At 42.6% G+C, this 23,421-nt stretch overlaps 1 protein-coding gene across 3 annotated transcripts in view; it reads left to right on the top strand.

The window, feature by feature from the left end:
• LOC140725567 (arf-GAP with coiled-coil, ANK repeat and PH domain-containing protein 2-like) overlaps positions 1–23,421 on the top strand; it is a 128,932-nt gene that overhangs the window by 50,730 nt on the left and 54,781 nt on the right. For all 3 annotated transcript variants that reach the window (XM_073041184.1, XM_073041183.1, XM_073041182.1), the window contains exons 7-9: positions 1,433–1,477; positions 14,464–14,559; positions 18,519–18,593. In XM_073041184.1, the coding sequence (XP_072897285.1) occupies positions 1,433–1,477; positions 14,464–14,559; positions 18,519–18,593 (216 nt within the window). The remainder of the gene's footprint in view (positions 1–1,432; positions 1,478–14,463; positions 14,560–18,518; positions 18,594–23,421) is intronic.

Genomic DNA, 23,421 nt, shown 5'->3' with positions numbered 1-23,421 from the left:
TTGTATTGCATTGAACAGCTGCTGCTAAGTTAACAAATATCATGTCACATGCCAGTGATAATAAACCTGATTCTGATTCTGAACTTAGTGGAATTTAAGCTGATGAAGGTTGCCTTGATGAAGGATAGGGCTGGACATAGCTCAACTGAAAAGTTGGGCAGAATGATGGCAGATGGAATTTAATCCAGACAAATGTGAGACTGTGCTTTTAGGGAAGTCATATTCTGATTTGATATATAAACAACAGGGTTCTGAGTCGCAATATAGGATTGATAGCAGGCAAAACTGGGCTGAGAAGTGGGAGATGGAGTTCAACCTAGATAAATATGAGGTGGTTCATTTTGGTAGGTCAAATATGTTGACAGAATGTAGTATTAATGGTAAGACTCTTGGCAGTATGGAGGATCAGAGAGATCTTGGGGTCTGAGTCCATAGGACACTCAAAGCTGCTATGCAGGTTGACTATGGTTAAGAAGGCATATGGTGTATTGGCCCTCATCAATTGTGGGATTCAGTTTAAGAGCCAAGAGGTAATGTTGCAGATATATGAGACCCTAGTCAGAGTCCACTTGGAGTACTGTGCTCATTTCTGGTCTCCTCACTATAGGAAGGACGTGGAAACCATAGAAAGGGTGCAGATGAGATTTACAAGGATGTTACCTGGATTGGGAAGCATGCCTTATGAGAATAGGTTGAGTGAACTTGGCCTCCTTGGAGCGACGGAGGATGAGAGGTGACCTGATAGAGATGTACAAGATAATGAGAGGCAATGATCGTGTGGCTAGTCAGAGGCTTTTCCCCAGTCTGAAACAGCTGGCACGAGAGGGCATAGTTTTAAGGTGCTTGGAAGTAGGTATAAAGGAGATGTCAGGGGTAAGTTTTTTTTATGCAGAGAGTGTTGAGTGCGTGGAAAGGGCTGCCGGTGGTGGTGGTGGAGGTGGAAACGATAGGGTCTTTTAAGAGACTCCTGGATGGCTACATGGAGCTTTGAAAAATAGAAGGCTATGGGTAAAGCCTAAGTAGTTCTAAGGTAGGGACATGCTCGGCAGAGCTTTGTGGGCTGAAGGGCCTGTATTGTGCTGTAGATTTTCTATGTTTCTGTTATGTACAGAATGACCTTGGGTTGCATGTTTATATTCCCTGAAAGTGAATAGGGTATTGAAAAAGGCTTTGGGTATACTTATTTTGATAGGCTGGGGTACTGGGGTACTGAGTACAAAAGTTAGGATGTCATGTTGCAACTATCCCAAATATTGGTTTTATTATGGTTAGAACATTGTGTACGTTACTCGAAGGATATTGAGCAACAGAGAGTGCAGGAGAGATTTTCCAGGTTGTTGCCTTGAATTGAGGATTATATTTATAAGAAGTGAGGGTAATGTGTAAAATTTAAACATGCTGTTCATTTTAAAGGTTTTGTTTTGTTTGTTAGATCAACGTTCTTCAGTCAAAGAGAAGGTCTGAGATCATAAAATCGGTAAGTATTTTTCCTCTTTAAATAATTAATATGCAAAGGATTGTTGGCATGATAATTTCATGCTCAGAGCAGCTCGACCTGTCTTGATATTGAAGACCATAAGACATAGGAGCAGAATTAGGCCATTTGGCCCATCAAGTCTGCTCCACCATTCAATCATGGCTGATCCTTTTCTCAGCTCCTCAACCCCAGTCCCTGGACTTCTCCCTGCAACTTTTGATGCCATGTCCGATCAAGAACCTATCAAGCTCTTCCTCTAATACACCCAATGACCTGACCTCCACAGCTGCCTGTGTTTAATAAATTCCACAAATTCATCACCCTCTGGCTAAAGAAATTTCTCAGCATTCTGTTTTAAATGGACACCCCTCAATCCTGAGGCTGTGCCCTCTTGTCTTAGACTTTTCCAATATGGGAAGCATCCTTTCCACATCTACTCTATCTAGGCCTTTCAACATTCAAAAGGTTTCAATAAGATCCCCTCTCATCCTCCTAAATTCCAGTGAGTACTGACCAGGAGCTATCAAATGGTCCTCTTTTGATAACCCTTTCATTCCCAGAATCATCTTTGTGAACAACCTCTGGACCCTCTCCAACACCAGCACATCTTTTCTTTGATGAGGATCCCAAAATGGTTCACAATACTCAAGGTGAGACTTCACCAATGCCTTGTAAAGCCTCAGCACCACGTCCTGCTCTTGTATTCAAGACCTCTTGGAATGAATGCTGTCATTCCTCACCACCAACTCAACCTGCAACTTAACCTTTAGGGTGTTCTGCACAAGGACTCCCAGGTCTCTTTGCATCTCAGCTTTTTGGATTTTCTCCCCATTATCACATTTATTTCTTCATCCTAAGTGTGTGACCATGCATTTTTCAACATTGTATTTCACTTCCTACTTTATTGCCCATTCTCCTAATCTGTCTAAGTCCTTCTGCAGCCTTCCTGTTTCCTCAGCACTACCTGCTTCTCCACCAATCTTCATATCATCTGTAAACTTTGCAACAAAGCCATCTATTCCATCTTCTAAATCATTTATATACAGCATAAAAAGAAGTGGTCCCAACACTGACCCCTGCTGAACACCACTAGTCACTGGCAACCAACCAGAAAAAGATCCTTTTATTCCCACTTGCAGCCTCCTGCAAATCAGTGCTCTAACCATGTCAGTAAATTTCCTGTAATACCATGGGCTTTTAACTTGGTAAGCAGCCTCATGTGTGGCACCTTTTCAAAGGCCTTTGAAAGTCCAAATATGCAACATCCACTGCATCCCCCTTTATCTATCCTACGTAATATTCTCAAAGAATTCTAATGGGTTCATCAGGCAGGATTTTCCCTGAAAGAAACCATGCTGACTTTGTCCTATCTTGTACTGTGTTACCAAGTACAGGTACTCCATAACCTCACCCTTAACAATTGACTCCAACATCTTCCCAACCACTGAGGTCAGGCTAACTGGTCTGTAATTTCCTTTGTCTGCCTTCCTCCTTTCTTAAAGAGTGAAGTCACTTTTGCAAGTTTCCAGTCCTCTGGCACCATGCCGGAGTCCAATGATTTTTGAAAGGTCATTGCTTATGCCTCCACAATCTCTAACACTACCTCTTTCAGAACCCAAGCGTGCAGTTCACTTGGTCCAGGTGACTTATGTACCCTTAGATCTTTCAGCTTTTGAGCACCTTCTCCCTTATGATAGTAACTGCACTCAAATCTCTTCCTTCACACACTACATCTGGCACACTGCTAGTGTCTTCCATAGTGAAGACTGATGCAAAATACTTATTTCATTCATCTGCCATCTCCTTATCCCTTATTTTTTTTCTCTGACCTTATTTTCTAGTGGTTCTCTATCCACTCTCATCTCTTTAACATACTTGAAAAAGCTTTTACTATCCACTTTGGTATTGTTTTCTGGTGTGTTTTCATATTTCATCTTTTCCCTTCTAATGATTCTTTTAGTTGCTCTCTGTAAGCTTTTAAAAGTTTCCCAATCCTCTTACTAATTTTTGCTTTGTTGTATGCCCTTTCTTTTGTTTTTACATTAGCTTTGACTTCCCTTGTTAGCCATGGTTATACTATTTTGCCATTTTAGTATGTCTTTGTTTTTGGAATACATTTTTCCTCATTTTTCCCAGAAACTCAGGACATTGCTGCTCTGCTGTCATCCCTGCCAACAGCTTTTTCCAGTTTACTTTGGCCAGCTCCTCTCTCATAGCACTATAATTTCCTGTACTCCACTGAAATACTGCTACATCAGACTTTACTTTCTCCACATCAAATTTCAAGTTGAATTCAATTATATGTGATTACTGGCTCCTAAGGGCTCTCTTACTTTAAGCTCCCTACATACACCCAATCCAATATAGTTGATCCCCTAGTAGGCTCAATGACAAACTGCTCTAAAAAGCCATCTCATAGGCATTCAACAAGCTCACTCTCTTGAGATCCAATGCCAACTTGATTTTCCCAATCGACCTGCATGTTAAAATCTCCCATGACTATCATAACATTGCCCTTTTAATATGCCTTTTCTATTTCCTGTTGTAATCTGTGGTTCAGCTTCTGTTGCCGTCAAGGTCCTTTTACCCTTGCAGCTTCTTAACTCAACCCACAAGGATTCAACATCTTCTGATCCCAAGTCACATCTTTCCATTGACTCGATAACATTTTTTACCAGCAGAGCCACACTGCTGCCTCTGCTGACCTTCCTATCCCTCTAATACAACGTGTGATCTTGGACGTTCAGCTCCCAACTACAACCATCCTTCAGCCACGATTCAGTGATGGCCACAACATCGTACCCAACAATCTGTAATAGTGCAACAAGATCTTCCATCTTATTTCTGTACTCTGCATTGAGATATGACACTTCGAGTGCTGTATTTTCTACCCTTTTTGATTTTGCATCCCTAATGCACTGATAATCACCCTGCTGGCTGGAATTATGTCTTACCCATCTGCCTGTCCTTCATAATAGTCTGACTGCATGCTATCTTTGCTTTTTTACCATCCATCCTATCCTCGGTCTCTTCACTCCAGTTCCTCCTCCCACCAAATTAGTTTGAACCCTGCCCAACAGTTCTAACAAACCTGCTTGTGAGAATATTGGTCCCCCTCAGGTACAAGTGGAACCCTGCCCCTTTTGTACAGGTCAAACCTCCCCCAGAAGAGATCCCAATGATTCAAGAACCTGAAGCCCTGCCCTCTGCACCAGCTTTTGGGCTATGCATTTATCTGCCAAATCATCCTGTTTCTACCCTCACTTGCACATGGCACAGATAACAATCCTGAGATTACTATCCTGCAGGTCCTGCTTCTCTAAATTCTCTCTTCAGGACTCATTGCTTTTCCTTCCTATGTCATATGAGATATCCCTGATCCTGGCATCTGGGAGGCAACATACCATCTGGGTGTCCTGTTCATATCCACAGAATCTTCTGTCTGTTCCCCTCACTAGTGAATCCCCTATCGCTACCGCTCCCCTCTTCTCCCTCTTTACCTTCTGTACCATGGAGTTGTGCTCAGTGCCATTAACCTGGTCTCCATGGCATTCCCCTAGGAGGTCATCACCCACAAAAGTATCCAAAACTGTATACTTATATTTGAGAAGAATTGCCATGGGGTGCTCTGTGCTAACTGCCTATTCACATTTCCATTTCTCTTGACAGTCACCCAGCTGCTTGCCTCCTGCAACTTCATGGTGATTACTTCCCTGTAACTCTGTGATCTCGTCACTCTCCTGTATAAGCCGAAGGTCATCCAGCTGCTGCTCCAGATCCCTAACACGGTCTTCCAGGAGCTGTAGCTGGATGCACTTCATGCAGACGTAGTTCCCTGGGAGACTCTGGGTCTCTGAGGATGCCAACATCTGCATGAAGAACACACAATGGCCATTTACTACACTAAATATAACGAGAGAGAGAGAGAGAAAAAGGGAACCTTAACAGAAACTCTTTCAAACCAAAGCCTGACACTCCTACTCTCACCACTAGCCTACTCTCAACAGTGGCTGCAATGCTTATTCCTTCTGTACTTATATTTAATTTGCTATGCTGTGCTCCCGCTGCTAAAATGCCTGCAAAGCTCTCCTTTTATAAACAAGTGTCGCTGGCCTGCTGAACTATGATCTTTTTAAATTGGATTTCTTTTGAAACTTCAACCAGACTTTTTAAAAGAACAAGCTCAGGATTATAATTGTTACTATGCCATTTTTGAGATAATTGATGGAAATTTTGATTTGTTGGAAAGTGTATGATTAACCTGGAAAACTAAATACTTATTTTTTATTACATATTTAAGTATGGTTTGAATAAAATAGTCTTAATATAAAAAGTTACCAAAATAATAGTACTTGTGCTTTCTAAAAGCATAATACCAGTTGCACCCACTTTGCTATATTATCAACAACTTAGCTAAGACCCACTTCGAGTTGTCCCTTCATTGGTTTCTACCCTTGCTTCATGTCCTGACATCAGCTTCTGTCATTTTCCATCTAAACTCACCTTTTCTTCTCGATTTACTTCCCTCCTGTCCACCCAGAGCCTCTTTCTTGAAATGAACTTTAATTATTTGGCTGCCTTATCATTACTCTCTTATGGCATTCCTTCCTATTATCTCAATCAAAATGGAAGACAATTTTTGGTCATTAGATAACATCCATCACCAATTTCCTATCCTATTTAAAATCAATTTTTAGTTGATCATCAGGAAATGTCTTTCTCCAACTCACTTAAAACTAGATTTTCATAGTTGTTGAGTTTGAAAGTTTTCACTACATTGTACAGACTTATCTGTTAAATAATTCACTACACTTAAGACGCATAACGAATACGCTATTCTCTCTCACCCTGTTTACATAGTTCCGATTGTTTCATCAAATCAAAGGAAGTAGACTTAGATGAATATTCTTTACCTGTAAGTGCTGCATGTATTTCAGGGCATTTTACTTTCTGATGAGGCTTCTTACCAATCCAGCATTAACCTTCACTACCAGTTATTTCAGAAATACACAAGTTTCCTTAACTTTATTGGGATTAAGACCGAAGGTTCAGTCACTTGAGTGCCAACATATGTGCCATCTGCCCTAAATCTAAACTTTTCTCTCCTTTGCCTTTGATAATTATTTTCTATCTGTTAGTTTTTTTTTCTCTGATAGAAAGAAACAGGACTTGCAGATATCTTACAAGTGATAGAAAATGAAGTCATTCTGAAATGTCATTCTGCAATTTAGGAAATGGCCCAGCTGATTTGTTGTACATAGTGATGTATTATAAAGAGTATTATGATAAGGATAAGTTTTTTTTGCTGGTAACAGAGATAACATTGGGCAAGCCACCAGTGAAAACTCCACTGCTCTTTGAAATAGTGCTGTCACTTCAGACAGCAAATAGTCAACTTTAATGAATTATTCAAATGTGGATACCTGCAACACTATAGGACTGTGGGGTGCCTTGTTAAGTATTAAATGCCTATGTTGATCAACTAGGTGGAATGTTCACTGAGACCTTTAACCTCTTGCTTCGGCTTTTTGGAAGTACCCACCTGCTTCAAGCAGGTTTCTCTTCTACTGGTGCCTAAGGAGAACATGGTAACTTACCTCAATGACTATTACCCAGGAGCACTGACATCCACAGTTATGAAGTGTTTTGAGAGGTTGATGATGAAACATTTCAACTGGATCTGCTCAGATTTGCCTACAGTAGCAACAGGTCCACAGCAGATGCCATTTCATTGGCTTTTCACTCAACCTTGGGACATATGGACAGTGAAGGTGCATACATCAGGATGCTCTTTATCGACTACAACTCAGCATTTAATGCCATCATCCACTCAAAAACTAATCATTAAGCTTCAAGACCTTGGCCTCAATACATCTTTGTGCAATAGGAGCCGTGACTTCCTCACTTGCCAGTCAATTTGGATTGGCAACAACATCTCCACTATCTCCACCACACAGGTGAACCACAAGGCTGTGTGCTTAGCCCTCTGCTCTACTCACTTTACACTAAGCACAGCTCTAATGCCATATTCAAGTTTGCTGATGACATCACTGTTATAGGTCGAATCAAAGGTGGTGACAATCGGCATATAGGAGGGAGATTGAAAACTTGGCTGAATGGTGTTACAACAACAACCTCTCATTCAATATCGGCAAGACCAAGGAGCTGAAAATTGACTTCAGGAGAAGGAAACTAGAGGCCAATGAGCCAGTCCTCATCAAAGGATCAGAGATGGAGAGTGTCAGCAACTTAAAATTCCTTGGTGTTATCAGTTCAGAGAAACTGCCCTGAGCTCAGCATGTAAGTGCAATTACAAAGAAAACACAGTGGCGCCTCTACTTCCTTCAGAGTTTGCGGGGTTTTGGCATGACATCTAAAATGTTGAGAAATTTCTATAGATGTGTGGTGGAGAGTATATTGACTGGTTGCATCACGGCCTGGTATGGAAACACCAATACCCTTGACCAGTGGATATGGCCCAGACTATCATCGGTAAAGCCCTCCCCACCAATGAAGCACTGTTGCAGGAAAGCAGCATCCATCATGAGGGTCCCCCTCCCTCACCCTCCACTCCAGGTCATGCTCTCTTCAGGAAGAAAATTCAGGAGTCTCAGGACTTACACTACCAGGTTCAGGAACAGTTATCACCCCTCAAACATCAGGCTCTTGAACCAAAGGGGATAACTTCACTCAACTTGCGCCATCATTGAAATGTTCTCGCAACCTATGGACTCACTTTCAAGGACTCTTCATCTCATGTTCTTGATATTTACTGCTTCTTTATTTATTATTATTATTATTATTATTATTTCTTTTTGTATTTGCATAGTGTACACTGGTTGAATGTTCAGGTTGGTGTGACCTTTCACCTAGTACCCCACCAGCCTCCATGCCCAGCACATAATTCTCCGAAACCTCCGCCACCCCTAATAGGATCCAACCACCAAGCACACCTTCTCTCCTCCCCCCCCCCCCCCCCCCCCACTTTCTGCTTTCCATGGGGATCGCTCCTTACATGATTCCCTTGTCCATTTGTTCCTCCCCACTGATCTCCCTCCTGGCATTTATCCTTGCAAATGGGACAAGTGCTACACCTGCCCCTACACCACCTCCCTTACTACCATTCAGGGCCTAAACAGTCCTTCCAGGTGAGAAGACACTTCATCTGTGAGTCTGTTGGTGTCATGTACTGTGTTCAGTGCTACAGGTGTTGCTTTCACTGATTTTATCATGGTTATTTATTCTATTATTGAGGTTGCCTGTAAGAAAATGAATAGAAACATAGAAGCATAAAAAACCTACAGCACAATACAGACCCTTTGGCCACAAAGTTGTGCCAAACATGTCCCTACCTTAGAAATTACTAGGCTTACCCATAGCCCTCTTAAGTTCCATGTACCTATCCAAAAGTCTCTTAAAAGACCCTATTGTATCTGCCTCCACCACCATTGCAGGCAGCCCATTCCACGCACTCACCACTCTCTGAGTTAAAAAAAACTTACCCCTGGTATCTCCTCTGTACCTACTCCCTAGCACCTTGAACCTGTGTCATCTTGTGGCAACCAATTCAGCCCTGGGAGGAAACCTCTGACTATCCACATGATCAATGCCTCTCATCATCTTATATCAGGTCACCTCTCATCCTCTGTCGCACCAAGGAGAAAAGGTCGGGTTCACTCAGCCTATTCTTGTAAGGCATGCTCCCCAATCCTGGCAACATCCTTGTAAATCTCTGCTGCACCCTTTCTATGGTTTCCACATCCTTCCTGTAGTGAGGTGACCAGAACTGAGCACAGTACTCCAAGTGGGGTCTGACTAGGGTCCTATATAGCTGTAACATTACCTCTTGGGTCCTAAATTCAATTCCACGATTGATGAAGGCCAATACATTGTGTGCCTTCTTAACCACAGAGTCAACCTGCGCAGCTGCTTTGAGCGTCCTATGGACTCGAACCCCAAGATCCCTCTGATCCTCCACACTACCAAGAGTCTTACCATTAATACTATATTCTGCCATCATATTTTTCCTACCAAAATGAACCACTTCACACTTATCTAGGTTGAACTCCATCTGCCACTTCTCAGCCCAGTTTTGCATCCTATCAATGTCCTGCTGTAACCTCTGACAGCCCTCCACGCTATCCACAACACCTCCAATCTTTGTGTCATCAGCAAACTTACTGACCCATCCCTCCTGGTTGTATATGGCAACATGTACTTTGATAAATTTACTTTCAACTTCATCGAATAGCCCATGATGTCTGCATGGAACAGACCGCCAAATTAAACTGTATCTCTTCTGCATACTCATAGTCCACAGAGCCTTGAAAAAACATGCAGCCCCCAGAGCTATTTCCACATTTTAAACATGAGAAATTCTGCAGGTGCTGGAGATCCAAAGTGACACACACAAAATGCTGGAAGAACTTAGCAGGTCAGGCAGCATCCATGGAAATGAACAGTCAACGTTTCAGGCTGAGACCCTTTCGGACTGGAATTTCACATTTTACTGTCTCATTTTCTAAATTTAAAATTTATTGTTGCACTATTTTTTGGTGCTAATCTACCAAACATTATACATCATGTCAAATTAAAATAAAAATCCGAAAACCTGTAAACAATTTACTAAAAATTAAAACCCAAAATTGTGAGCCTTTGTAATTACTATGCTAACTTTCCAGAGGTGCAGTACTGTATATTATCTTACCAACTCACCCAATTTGTTGACGTATAAAATTGGAGGATCACTAGAATAAATACTCCATCTCTCTCAAACAAGAGAAAATCTGCAGATGCTGAAAATGCAAGCAACACACACATAACAAAATGCTGGAGGAACTCAGCAGGCCAGGCGGCATCTATGGAGGGAAAAAGTAGTCAGCATTTTGGGCGGAGACCCTTCGGCAGGACTGGAGAATAAAAGCTGAGGAGTAGATTTAAAAGGTGGAGGGAGAAAGCAACGCAAGGTGATAGCTGAAACTTGAAGGGGGAGGGATAAAGTAAAGAGCTGGGAAGTTGGTATCCCATCTTTCTGTAAGGTCCAACAGTATGGTAGAATTTAACAGACCAAAACAAACGTGAATGTAGTTGCCAGAGAAGAATGGCACTTGTACTCTGATGCCTTGTAGATCTTTCTTGGCCTCAACACTAAGGGGTACATGTGACGTAAATACAATACTGTGCATCATCCAGGTAAAACTGTCTCTACTGTAAAGTATGGTGGAGTAGCATCATGCTGTGGGGATGCTTTTAAGCAGCAGGGTCTGGAAATCTGGTCAGGATTGAGAAGAAGAACGCTGCTAAATACGGAGAGATGCTGGATAAAATCCTGTTGGCCTCCACCAGAAAGCTTAAACTGAGGAGAAAGTGCACCTGTCAATGGGACATTGACCTCAAACACACTGCCAAAGCAACCATGAAGTGGCTTTAAATGAAGAAAATTAATGTCCTTGAGTGGTCCTGCAGAGTCCTGAATTTAACCTGATTGAACACCTCTGGCAAGACCTCAAGATTGCTGTCCATTGCCACTGCCCAACTAACCTGGTGCAGCTCTAGTAATTTTGGGAGGAGGAATGGGCAAATCTTGCTCCATCATGCTGTGTAAAGCTAATAGACTTGTTCAGAAAGACTACTTGCTGTAATAGCTGTGAGAGATGGTTCAGCTAAGTACAAAGGGAGCTGAATACTTTTGAAATGCTGACATTTCAGTTTTTGTATTTTAATTTTTTTTCTGTTTTTTGGGGCATGTGATTCTCAAATAAAAATTCTATGTTAAATTGATCAAAATCCCTGATTGGAATGTTCATTTATGTGAACAAATGTTTGGTGATGAATACTTTTACAATTTCCTGCATATTCATGTGCAAATTTAAGAGACTCTTAAACACAACTCTCTCTCTCTCTCTCCTACCACTATCCTGCCAGCCTATTCCAGGCATCTTGGTATAAAATATCACCCTGCACATATTTAAACTCTTCTCCCCCCCCCCCCAGCTTAAATGAATAGTATTAACTTCATCGTAAAATTATGCCATCAACAGTTTTTGATTGCTGTGGGAATGGTTCACTGAAAACATGGAAAGTAATGTTCTTTTACCTTTTTTCTTTCAATTTTGACTTTGCACAAATTAAATCTGTGTATGGCAAAAATATCATCATTCCATAGTTTGGCAAATGTGTAAAGGAGCCTTGTTAAATAACTGCTAGTGCATTGGCTATCACTGAATTTATCGCCTCTTGGTTATCAATTCTGAATAATCATTCAGTGGGTCTCTTGTCTGTGTGAAATCAGAATTGAATGTGCAAAGATCAGATGACAAAGCTTTGAAAATGCCTGCATCTGTTGTGACAAAATGTGTTTAAAGGAAGCATTTATAATCGGATGCTGCCTTTTAAGGAGCACTAATTTGCAACTGAATACTATGTTAGAGATTTGGTAAAAGGTGGTCTGAACTTCTTTCAAGATGGTACTTGTTTTTTATTTTCATACATATATTTGGGAAAATTATGACCATCTACTTCAAATGTGAAAGTAATTTTCTTAAATTACATGGTTATGAAGATTATATTGACGTTTAGTTCATGGCCCAGGTTTTCCAGCCTCGTCAGAACAGGTCCAAGGAAGGTGGGCTGGAAACCCATCCTGCAGTATCACTCACAGTTATTCTGTTTAAACCAAGGAGTAAATGAGGCTAAATTCTCAATGGTTCTGCCTATTTCATACTCACAGTACAGTTGACCGCAAATCCAGGTCTGCTCTCAGTAACTTCCTTTGTGTGGGTACGCATCTTCAGACTGTTACGTTAACACTGCATTTTTGAGTAACTTGTCAAAATATTAACTTGTTTTTATCAATATAATAACATAATTGAGTGAGATCATGACCTCACTGTCTATCATTAACCTGTACACTCATATCTTGTGATTTCTTTATTATTCAAGAAAGCTATTGATTATTGTCCGGACTGAACCACCCCCCCCACCCCCCACCCCCAGACCCTTTGGTTAGAGTATCCCAAAGAGTTTCTATTTTCTGGATGAAGAAACCTCTTCTCAGTCCTCAGTTTTGATTCTGATTCCCTTCATTCATCCTGTCAAATGTATGAGAATATTGTGTCTCAATGAAATTGGCTCATTGAACGTGAGATGACAGGCCAAGAATGCTTAGCTTTTCCCCTTAGGGCAGTCACCCATCTAAGGAATCAATCTGGTGAAACTTCTTTGGCTCCTACATCTTTGTTGGGGAAGCAGGAAATGTAAATATTGCTCTAGGTATGTTCACACAGGAGCTTTATCATAGTTGTCTTTTTGCTGTAATTCTATTGCAGGAAAGCCCAATCTGCACCTTTACTCTAAACATGCAGTGATTGGTCTACCATGGGATCTGGACAAGAAAATGTTTTTATCTGTCAATTTTGGGGAAAAAATACTTTAATGGATGACTTTGTATTTTCATCTATACTCATTTTCATTCCTTTTCCTTCCATTTAGCTTGTGTCTAAACATTTCAGACCTCCCTGTATTCACCTCACATCCTATGCTGCTGCCCAGCTTTTATACAATGTCATATTTCATCCCATATCTAATTTATTGATGAGTGTGAACAGGCAGGGTACTGTACTAATCACCACTACACCCTATTTGGAATAATCTCCCAACACAAAAGTGGCCACTACAATATATTGCCCCAAATCCGATGTAATTTTGTATAATGATCTTTTATGTAGCACATTATTTAAGGCTTTTTAAAGTTCAAAATACACCACATTCACATGTTTTCCCTTGCATATTTCACTTGCTACAGTTACAAGAGCCTGATTGATAAGTAAGTTCATGTTGACCTGACTCAATCCTATATCTGTTTTAAAATGCTATGACTTAACTTTCTTGGCTATTTTATTAATTTAACAAGCTTTATTTCCCTGTTTTCACTCTCTCTTTCCTCAAGTTATGTGGTTACACTTTCTACCTTCTAACCTATAGGAACAGTTCTAGATTGTGTAGAATTTTGGAAGATGACAACCAGTATGTTCTCCATAGCCACTTCTTCCAAAAGCATTGGAATGACCTGGAGATTTAATAGCTTTTGGTTCTGTTCAAGTTCTTAAGATAGCAAACACCAAATGTTAAATTTCTTGGGTTTTTCTTTCTGAACCTGCTCTTCACTGATTTTATTTATTTTTTGTCTTCCTTGAGACAGGGTGCAAACAACTGATTTTTTTTTCTGCTGTTTTCTTATTTTCTGATGTAATTTCTCTGATTTCATTGTATGCACATTAACTTTGGTTAGTCCTTTCTTTCTTATGTGGCGAAGAAGCTTTAGGTTTTTTTTTTGCTTGATCATTTTCACATTTTACTTCCCTCTTTTAAATCAAGTAATTTATGGAGATACAATTTTTCTGTTGCTCTGGTTTACTTCTGAATAAATATACATGAATAGGGGTTTTTCATTTTATGTTATACTATTTTCCCTTGTCAATCAGAGCTGGATCAATTTTCTGGGTGGGTTTCCTCTGTCCTAGGATAAAATATTGTTTACTTAAAATGCTGATAATTGCTTGTCAACTATTTATTGTATCTCTTGCTGTACTCTCTCAATCTCCTGTAGTTATCTGTTGGCCTCCAGCCTTTGTATTTGCTCTCAGAATTAAGAGGCCAATTTTAGATTAAACAAAATACACTTTTAACATAAAATTCACTATATTATGATTACTCTGCCTCAAAGAACCCCTCATTTTCCAGACCATTAATTAACCTTTCTCACTATTGCAGCCTACTAATACGCACTATTTCTCACTATTACTGTCTTTTCTTTTGGTTTCTCAGTATACTGATCGAGCAAAATGTTTTGTATACACAATAAAGAAATGTAAAAAGTCAGTTACCTGCATCATACTTGTGTAAATTCTTTACAAATTGTTCTTGTTTGATGAAGTAAAACTATGTTGATTACTACCGTAATAGGTTTTTCTCCATTTCGCTTCCAGATGTTGTCTTTCATGTATGCCCATCTTACATTCTTTCATCAAGGATATGACCTCTTTATGGAACTGGAACCTTATATGAAGGACCTAGGATCACAGGTGATATTTTAAAATCAATTTCATATATTCTGAGAAAGATAGCATTTTAAATAAATTCTCAGATCTTAGTGAGCAGGTTGATGGATATGTGAACTAGTTTTCAGTATCTGGCTTTTGTTGACTTGTAATAAAACATAATGAATCTCTTCGATATAACTGTGTTTCCACTGCCTTCCTGTAAGTGCAGGAAATTTGGGCCACGAGCTGAGTTCCAGAGATGAGGTGTGAATAACTCTACGTGACATGCAGTATTTAACTGAGTGTGGCATTGAGGAAGTCTGGTGAATTTGAATATAGTAGGTACTAAGGGGAAAATAGTCCAATTGTTGGAGTGATAACTCATAAATGCTGCGGCGTGTGGTTGCTAGAGCTCAATCATCCTAGCCCCAGGATATTACTGCAGTATAGTGCACTAGGTCTTACCATCAGATGTGAGGATTTCTGCTGATCAGTTCCATTTGCAGCTTCTCATGAAATTGTCTTTTTTAGCGTATTAAAAATCATGGTCAATTTATACTTGGTGTATTACTGAAATTTTATTGCTAACAATCTATATTGATTCTTTATTCGATACATCAATTTCTCCCATAACTTATTTAGTTATTTTTTTCTCTGCATAAGTATAAGAACTTAAGACAAGAAGGAGAATTAGGCCATTCAGCTACCAAGTCTGTCTCCAGTCCTCTGGAGAGATTCCAGAACCTGTTGATTGTTGAAAGATTACTACTAATGCCTCTACAATCTCTTAAGCTGCTTCTTCCAAAACCTTGGGGTGTAGTCACTTCTGTCCCCTAACATACTAAAATTTCTGGCATGCTGCTGGTGTTCTCCACAGTTAAGATCAACACAAAATACATATCGAGTTGTCCGCCATTTCTTTGTTCCCCATTTCTACCTCTTCATCATTTTCCAGTGGTCTGATGTCCACTCTTGCCTCTTTTACTGGAAAAAGCTTTTGGTATCTTTTTTTGATATTATTGGCTAACTTATTTTGTCTTTTCTCTCTTTATTGTTTTATAGTTGCCTTCTGTTGGGTTTCAAAAGCTTCTGACAACATTTTGCTATATTGTATGTCCTCCTGCTTTTATGCTGTCTTGTTAGCCATGATTGCCTCATCCTCCCTTTAGAATGTTGCTTCTCCGGGATGAATTGAGCCTGCATCTTCTGAATTACTCCCCAAATCTCCAGTCATTGCTGCTCTACCATCATCCCTGCTAGTGTCCCCTTCCAATCAACCCTGGCCAGCTCCTCTCTCATGCCTCTGTAGTTCCGCTTACTCTACTGTAATAGCGATACATTTCAATTTTGCCATTTCACTAGTGGACTCGACCACAAGCTGCTCTAAAAAGCCATCTTGTGGGCACACTACAAAGGCCATCCCTTGGGATCCATGCCAACCCAATTTTTCCCAGTCTGGCGGCTGCATGTTGAAATCCATCACTGACCATTGTACATTGCACATTTTACATGCCTTTTCTATATCCCCATGTAATTCATACCCCCTCCCCCCCCCCCCATCCTGGCTACTGTTTAGAGCTAGTACATAAATCTCTTTAGGGTCTTTTTACCGATGTAGTTTCTTAACTCTACCCAGAAAGATTCTGCATCCTTCTGATCTTTCTCCCCCAATACTGATCCCCATGTCCCATGAATTCAAACCCATTTCTTCCACACCAATCTTTGAGCCACACATTTAACTCTGATCTTATTAACTCTGTAGAAATTTGCACATGGCTCAAATAACAATCTTGATGGTTTACCTTTACCGTTTTACATTTTAATTGGTCCCTACCTGCTCAAATTTCCACAGCAGAACTGCTGCTTGTTCTTCATATGACATTGGTAGCCCCCAAGGACCATGACAACTGGATCTTACCACTCCCACTTCAAATTCCTGCGCCAGTCAGATGAGATGTTTTGAACCCAGGCATTGGGCAGAAACACACCCTTTGGGACTCACGATACTTTTGACAGAGAATAGTGTGTACTCCTTTGACCCTACCATTGCAGATTACATCTATATTTCTGTTCTTCCCCATTCCTATCCCTGAACAGTTTTGGGTGCTTGCTCGTCCTACAATCCCCACTCTCATTCTCACTGGGAGCAATAATCTCAGAACTTTTGGGCAAACACAAGGCTGCCTCAGCACTACTTGTTTGGTGTTGTACCTCTCCATGTCTTGTGGCGCACTGGGTGGCAGCCTTTGCTGTTTCTTTAACATTTGTTTTTTGAGGCTGAGTTACTAGCTCAAAGCTCAATCCAGAATAGATGGAATGTGTGCAAGGAGCCTGCTGGATTTGAACCTGGAACTGCTTGCCTTGAAATCCAGTGCAATTGGCACTACACCACTGGCTGGCTTAGTTCTACTACTTTGATCACCCTAACTGCCTCACTTTAATCACATCCTCTTGTCCCCGGTCACAGACTGAATTTGAAATAATTAACCTAATTGATGTGACTGCCTCCTGATATGGTGTCTATTATGGCAACTTAAATAAAAATTGCTTCCCAGTTTTTTTTCTACTTTTCTGTTTGTCCTTATAAACAAACTGCCTCAAAAACAGCAAGTACAGAAGTCTAGCACACGTTTCTATTAGTAGTGCTTTGTAATTGATACACGTACATTAGATGTTCTTGTGCATTCTCCCTTCAGGTTTACATTCCCTGCTTTCCGTGTGACCTCAAAATGCACTGAGATTAAAGCAAAAACAAGGTCACGGGGATTGTAGTGAGAAGTGTGATTTAATTTTTGCTGGACAGAAATTCATTTCTATCATCATGATACAGGAACTTAGAATAATCTTTAAACTGAAAGATGTATTTTTACTTCATTTTTTAAAAATTGATGTGCCTTCCTGAAATATATTTGCATTTGGTTGAATAATTAGGTATATGGTCAAAACATTTTCTTTTATTATTGTATTAAAGTGTGGTTGATAAACCTTGTATTTAATCACATTGACCTTTCTGTTTCTGCGTATTTGATGCAGTACCACTCAGCATCAGCAATCTCTGCCACTCGTTTACCCTGCCAGGCATTCCTAGTTGCTCATGCAGGCAGCAATGATTGTGCATTGCAACATCTACCAATGTGTAGATTGTATGTGCATTAATTGCTACTGCCAGTGTCAGAAATTAATTCAGAACCACGTAATCATTCTTATTTTTAGATAGCTCTATGATCACTACCAAATGCTTGTTGTTTCAACTATCAACTGGACCTCAGCACAAGCTATCAGAATGAATCACTGAAAATTTCCAGCAAAGGTGTGATGTTTCTTCAACATGATAAAGAACAGATTGGAATGATGCTGAAGCTATTTTCAGAGTGGAACAGATTGACTCTCTGGAATCCTGTCTGGAATCAGTTTGTTAATTGTGAAAATAATCTGAGAACGTGGTCTATTATAATTAACTTAAATTGTATTTCTCCAGAAATATGCCAGTTGTTTTACATAGCTTTATTAATTTGTAAATTATATATATATATATATATATATATATCATTGTTTATCAACCTTAAATTAAGTTTCATCATTTAATTAAAATAATTTAACTTGTTCATCATCTGTATTCTTTTGAATTTATGGGGAGATGTTACTGAAATGTTTAGAACCCTTCAGGGGTACAGCATAGTGAATGTCAGGATATTTCACCTAGTGCGACAATATTGTTACAAGATTAGGGGTGGTCATTTAAAACAGGTGATTAAGAACGTCTTACAGAGTGGTGAATCTCTGAAATACTCTACCCTAGAGGGTTGTGGAGGCAGGATCATTTGGGTTATTTCAAGAGGAATAGATATATTTTTGAAAAGTGAAGGATTGAGGGCAATGGGGATCCATCACATAAGAGGAGATGAGGCCTGGGGCAGATCAGCAATGATACTGAATGGTAGTAGAGCTGTATTCAAAGCCCAAGAAGTCTAATTCTATTTTCTTATGTTCTGTTTCAACAGCTGGATAAATTGGTTGTGGATGCAGCTAAAGAGAAGAGAGCTATGGAACATAAGCACTCTACTATCCAACAAAAGGTACATAGACAGCTGAGAAATCTTGCAGAGTATAAACAAACTGTGATGTAGGAAAATTTGTCTGCAGTTGAAGTGGTTCAGACATTTGCTCTTACTAGTTATTAACTAAAATCATTTGATATTGATATTTATTAGGTATTTGATTTTATGTGCAGCCTATTCAATGAACCTCCTCATCACTATGAACACTGCTACTTTCCCATCTGCATCAACAGTATTGGCATCTTCTGGCCTAGAAAGAGCCTCTATATTACATTTTCTAGGTTGTCACTAGTGAATTGCTTTTTAAGTGAATGTAATTACTTTGAAATGGGATGTGTTAATATAATTTAATTGCAATAAATTGCACAATTTTTCAAATTTGACGGATCGACAAGATCTCTCACTTACTGAAAATAACAAGAAAGGTACGGAATTCTTTGACACTCAAAGTGCATGTTAGTGTATCCAGAGATACCGGCCACGTGACAGATGCACTGCCACCTGGCTGGTCGGAGGACACACCACATCCCAATCAACATTTGGTCCCTCCCAACTCATCAATGCACACCTAAATTATTGGTCACCTTAATTGGATTTTCTCACCCAGCCCCATGCTTTAAAAGGTGAGACTTGCCCTTGGCTAGCCCTCTCTTACAGACCACCACGTTGGAGGTAAGTACATTGATTTATGTTTGGGAAGGTCAATCGTTTGTCCTGGTAAGGGAGCCGCAGCTATCCAAGGTCAAGGGGGATAGCTGTTGTAGTGCTTTTCCCTTGTTCTTTGTTTGTGTAACCGTACCCTGTCCCCACACCGCTTCCTGCGTATTGTAGTTGCTTGTGTTGACCCGACTTCCCCTTGTAAATAAATTCCTTATTATTAAAACTGTGTGTGTCCAGGCCTCTACTGTTGAGACTCAAAGAACCAGTTATTTTCCATCACAACATTTGGCGCTGCGGAGCAGGGTCTCGTAGGTTTTGACTGGACACAAGCACAGAGGATAATGTTCTGGAATAAGGGAAAGAAAGCCAGTACAGGCTCCCAGGATAAGATCCCCGGGTGGGCTGATGAAAGGGAGGGATTTGAGAGTCTGGCCAGCATGCTGGCAGACCACGGACAACCAGTGGACTGGTCTGAGCAGTTAGAGTCCCGTGGAGAGAAGCTGGGCCATCATGTGGTCTCCCTCCTGAAGGAATCAGGGTTCCCCGAGTCCAAGGGGTACCTTCTGGTTGTTTGCGTCCCTGCTGAGACGCCAGGTTAGAATTACTGATCACCTGCAGCACTTGTGTGGTCAGAAGGACGGGAAATTGAAGACTTCAGTCAGCGTTGTTGCACGTTGAAGGAAGCAGCACAGGCTGCCCAGGCCCGAGCCAATGACCTTGAAGTTAGGGGAACTGAACTTGCCCATCACCTCATAAAACTTCAGCAGGCCAGGGCAGCCCGTCAGTCTGGCTGGCAGCCGGACCCATTAAAGATTCCAGCCTTAGTCCAGTGCGGCGACAAGCTGGACGCATGGCTGGGGGATGGGGACATCTGGCTGAATAGTGACGACGAGGGGGTGCCCGAGGAACCAAGGCCTCACAACCACCCTTTCCCCATCTCACCCGAGCTCCAACATGCCCGACCCCTCACCACACGGTCCCAGGTTCACCGCAGGGAGGAAGGGAACGAGGGGAAGACAGCCGGACCTTCCCCTAGTCACTCTGAAACCATGGAGACCCGGGACTTCTCCCCCAAGGAGCTGACCCAGTTGGCGGATCAGTACTGCCAACGACCAGGCGAGCACCTCGCGGCCTGGCTGTTCCGGCTGTGGGACGAAGAGGGGCCCAACCTCAGCCTCTCCCATCAGGAGGCAAGCGCCCTGGGAAGCCTCTCTGACCAGCAGAGCATAAACAATGCGCTGCGGGCACCACAAGCAGAAATCCGCGACGGCACAACCCTGTGGGATCGGGTAGTGATTGCGGTACGAGCTCGCTATCCCACACTTCTGGAGTGGGATCTACACGGGCGCCCGCAATGGGGTACGGTCAGTGAGGGCACCCGGGTTATCAGGGAAAGGGTACTGGTCAACGGCATCTATCAAGGTGCCTGTGACCGTAACTTCCTTGAAAACACATGAGTGACCGGTGCCCTAGCGGGATACTTGGTCACTACCGCGTGCCCCGATCTGAAGTTGGTAATCCTGCCCCTCATGGCACCAGCCAGCGGTAGGACCGTATGGGATGCCATCACTCTCCTGGAGGGATTAGAATATATGCAGAGGGGGGCACCTATGCAGGTCCGGAAGACCGAGACAAGGGCCCTAGACACTATCCCTCTCAGTTATACATGCAGGCAGCTGTACATGGACCTGCTGCGTGCAGGGGTGGATCGTAACCAGATAGATGGCATCCCCACCCCCAACCTATATGCCCTGTGGAAGGAGCATTGCAGGGGGAAGACTACTTACAAAAAGACCACCCACACCGAGCCACCCTCCGCGCCTCCCCTGCCCGAAACTGTCTCGAAGGCCCTCGAAGCAGAACTCAGACAGCTCGTCAGGCAGGAAATGTCCCACCTCCACCAGCAAAGTGCCTCACCCCTGGCGTGGGCAGCCCTCTTCCCCCCCTCCCATAGGATGAAGGCCAGGGCCCCCGGCACATTTGGTCTCTCGCCCTTTCCCGCCCGGGGGACCTGAGGCCACATATACCCGTCACAGTACATTGGGGAAAGGGAAACACACAGAGGTGGATGGCGCTTGTCGACACAGGCGCCCAGCACACGATTATCCCAGGTAATCCTGCCTTATGGAGAGGTACGGACATGCAGATAGAGGGATTGGGGGGGGCTCCCTGTTACCAGCTAGGGAGGTCACCCTTCGCCTAGCCATAGGCGACCATTCCCCCAGATGTGTACAAGTCCTTATTGCCTCCTCCCCGGAATGGATCCTCGAAATCAATGTTTTAAAGGGACAATCACTTGAAACAAACAGGGGCAAGTTCACCTTCGGCATCGCACGAGCCACTATTGTCGTCGGGGCGGCTAAGTGGGAGCCAATTGTTATTCCCCCACCCCTCAAGATCATCTGTAACAGTCAGTACAGAGTGCCGGGGGGGCGCCAAGAAATCGCAGACTCCATTCAAGCCCTGTTACGGGAGGGAATTATTAGAACCGCTGCCTCGCCTTTCAATAGCCCCATTTGGCCCGTCTGTAAGAGGAACGGCTCCTGGCGGATGACCATTGATTATAGGCAATTGAACAAGGCTGCACCCCCCCTCGCCGCCGCTGTACCTGACATTGTCACCCTCATTGAAGACATCGCAGGCCGTCCCCATAAACCCTGGTACGCTGTTGTCGATTTAGCGAATGCATTTTTCTCGATTCCCCTGCACTCAGATAGCCAAGACTAGTTTGCCTTTACTTGGGATAGCAGACAATACACATTTTGTCACCTGCCCCAAGGCTACATTCATAGCCCCACAATCTGCCATGGCATTGTCTCCTGCGATTTACACAACATCCAGTTCCCACCGGAGATTTCAATCGCACATTATATAGACGATATTCTTCTCCAAGGCCCTTCTGAGACCATTGTGTCAAAGGCCCTTCACATGCTAATCGAATCCCTCAGGGGACGGGGCTGGGCCATTAATATGGAAAAAATACAGGGCCCCAGCCAGGGTGTCTTTTTCCTTGGAGTACAATGGAACTCCGGGCACAGAAGCATACCCGATGCCGCCAAAAATAAAATTTTAAATTTTGCCGTCCCCTCGAATAAAACTGACACACAGAGATCCGTGGGGCTCCTGGGCTATTGGCGGCAGCATATACCCCACTTGACCACGCTTCTCCGGCCACTCTATAGGATCTCCAGGAAAAAATCCACATTTCTCTGGGAGCCAGCGGAACAGGCTGCCTTTGATACGGCGAAACTAGCGGTGGAACAGGCCATGCCACTTTCTTCCCGCCAGCCGGGTCTGCCTTTTGAGTTACAGGTCTCAGCGAGCGAGACGGTCGCCGAGTGGAGCCTCTGGCAGAAGACCCCAGGGCGTAGAATCCCCCTTGGTTTCTGGACTAAGTCCCTACCTGAAGCGGCAGTGTGCTACCCTGCTACCTGGCGCTCCTCGCCACAGAACACCAAACCGGCACCGAACCTGTCGTCCTTTGCCCCCATCTCCCCATAATGTGATGGGTCAAGTCCCCAATTCTACCCACAAGGAGGGCCGTGCCCAGAGGTCCTCCATTGTCAAGTGGAAGTGGTACATTGCGGACTGGGCTGAGCCCGGTCCTGAAAGGGTCAGCCACCTCCATGAACAAGTCATGGCTTTCCCCCAGTCCCAGGACCCTGCTCGCATCGCCAAATGTTGTGATGGAAAATAACTGGTTCTTTGAGTCTCAACAGTAGAGGCCTGGACACACACAGTTTTAATAATAAGGAATTTATTTACAAGGGGAAGTCGGGTCAACACAAGCAACTACAATACGCAGGAAGCGGTGTGGGGACAGGGTACGGTTACACAAACAAAGAACAAGGGAAAAGCACTACAACAGCTATCCCCCTTGACCTTGGATAGCTGCGGCTCCCTTACCAGGACAAACGATAGACCTTCCCAAACATAAATCAATGCACTTACCTCCAATGTGGTGGTCTGTAAGAGAGGGCTAGCCAAGGGCAAGTCTCACCTTCTAAAGCATGGGGCTGGGTGAGATAATCCAATTAAGGTGACCAATAATTTAGGTGTGCATTGATGAGTTGGGAGGGACCAAATGTTGATTGGCATGTGGTGTGTCCTCCGACCAGCCAGGTGGCAGTGCATCTGTCACGTGGCCGGTATCTCTGGATACAGTTGTACAGTTTGTTTAATCTGA

Source organism: Hemitrygon akajei, chromosome 3 (assembly GCF_048418815.1).
Source record: "Hemitrygon akajei chromosome 3, sHemAka1.3, whole genome shotgun sequence".
In the NCBI taxonomy this organism is placed as follows: Eukaryota; Metazoa; Chordata; class Chondrichthyes; order Myliobatiformes; family Dasyatidae; genus Hemitrygon; species Hemitrygon akajei.
Note: the sequence above shows the minus strand (reverse complement) of the source record. Positions and strands in the feature narration are given on the sequence as shown.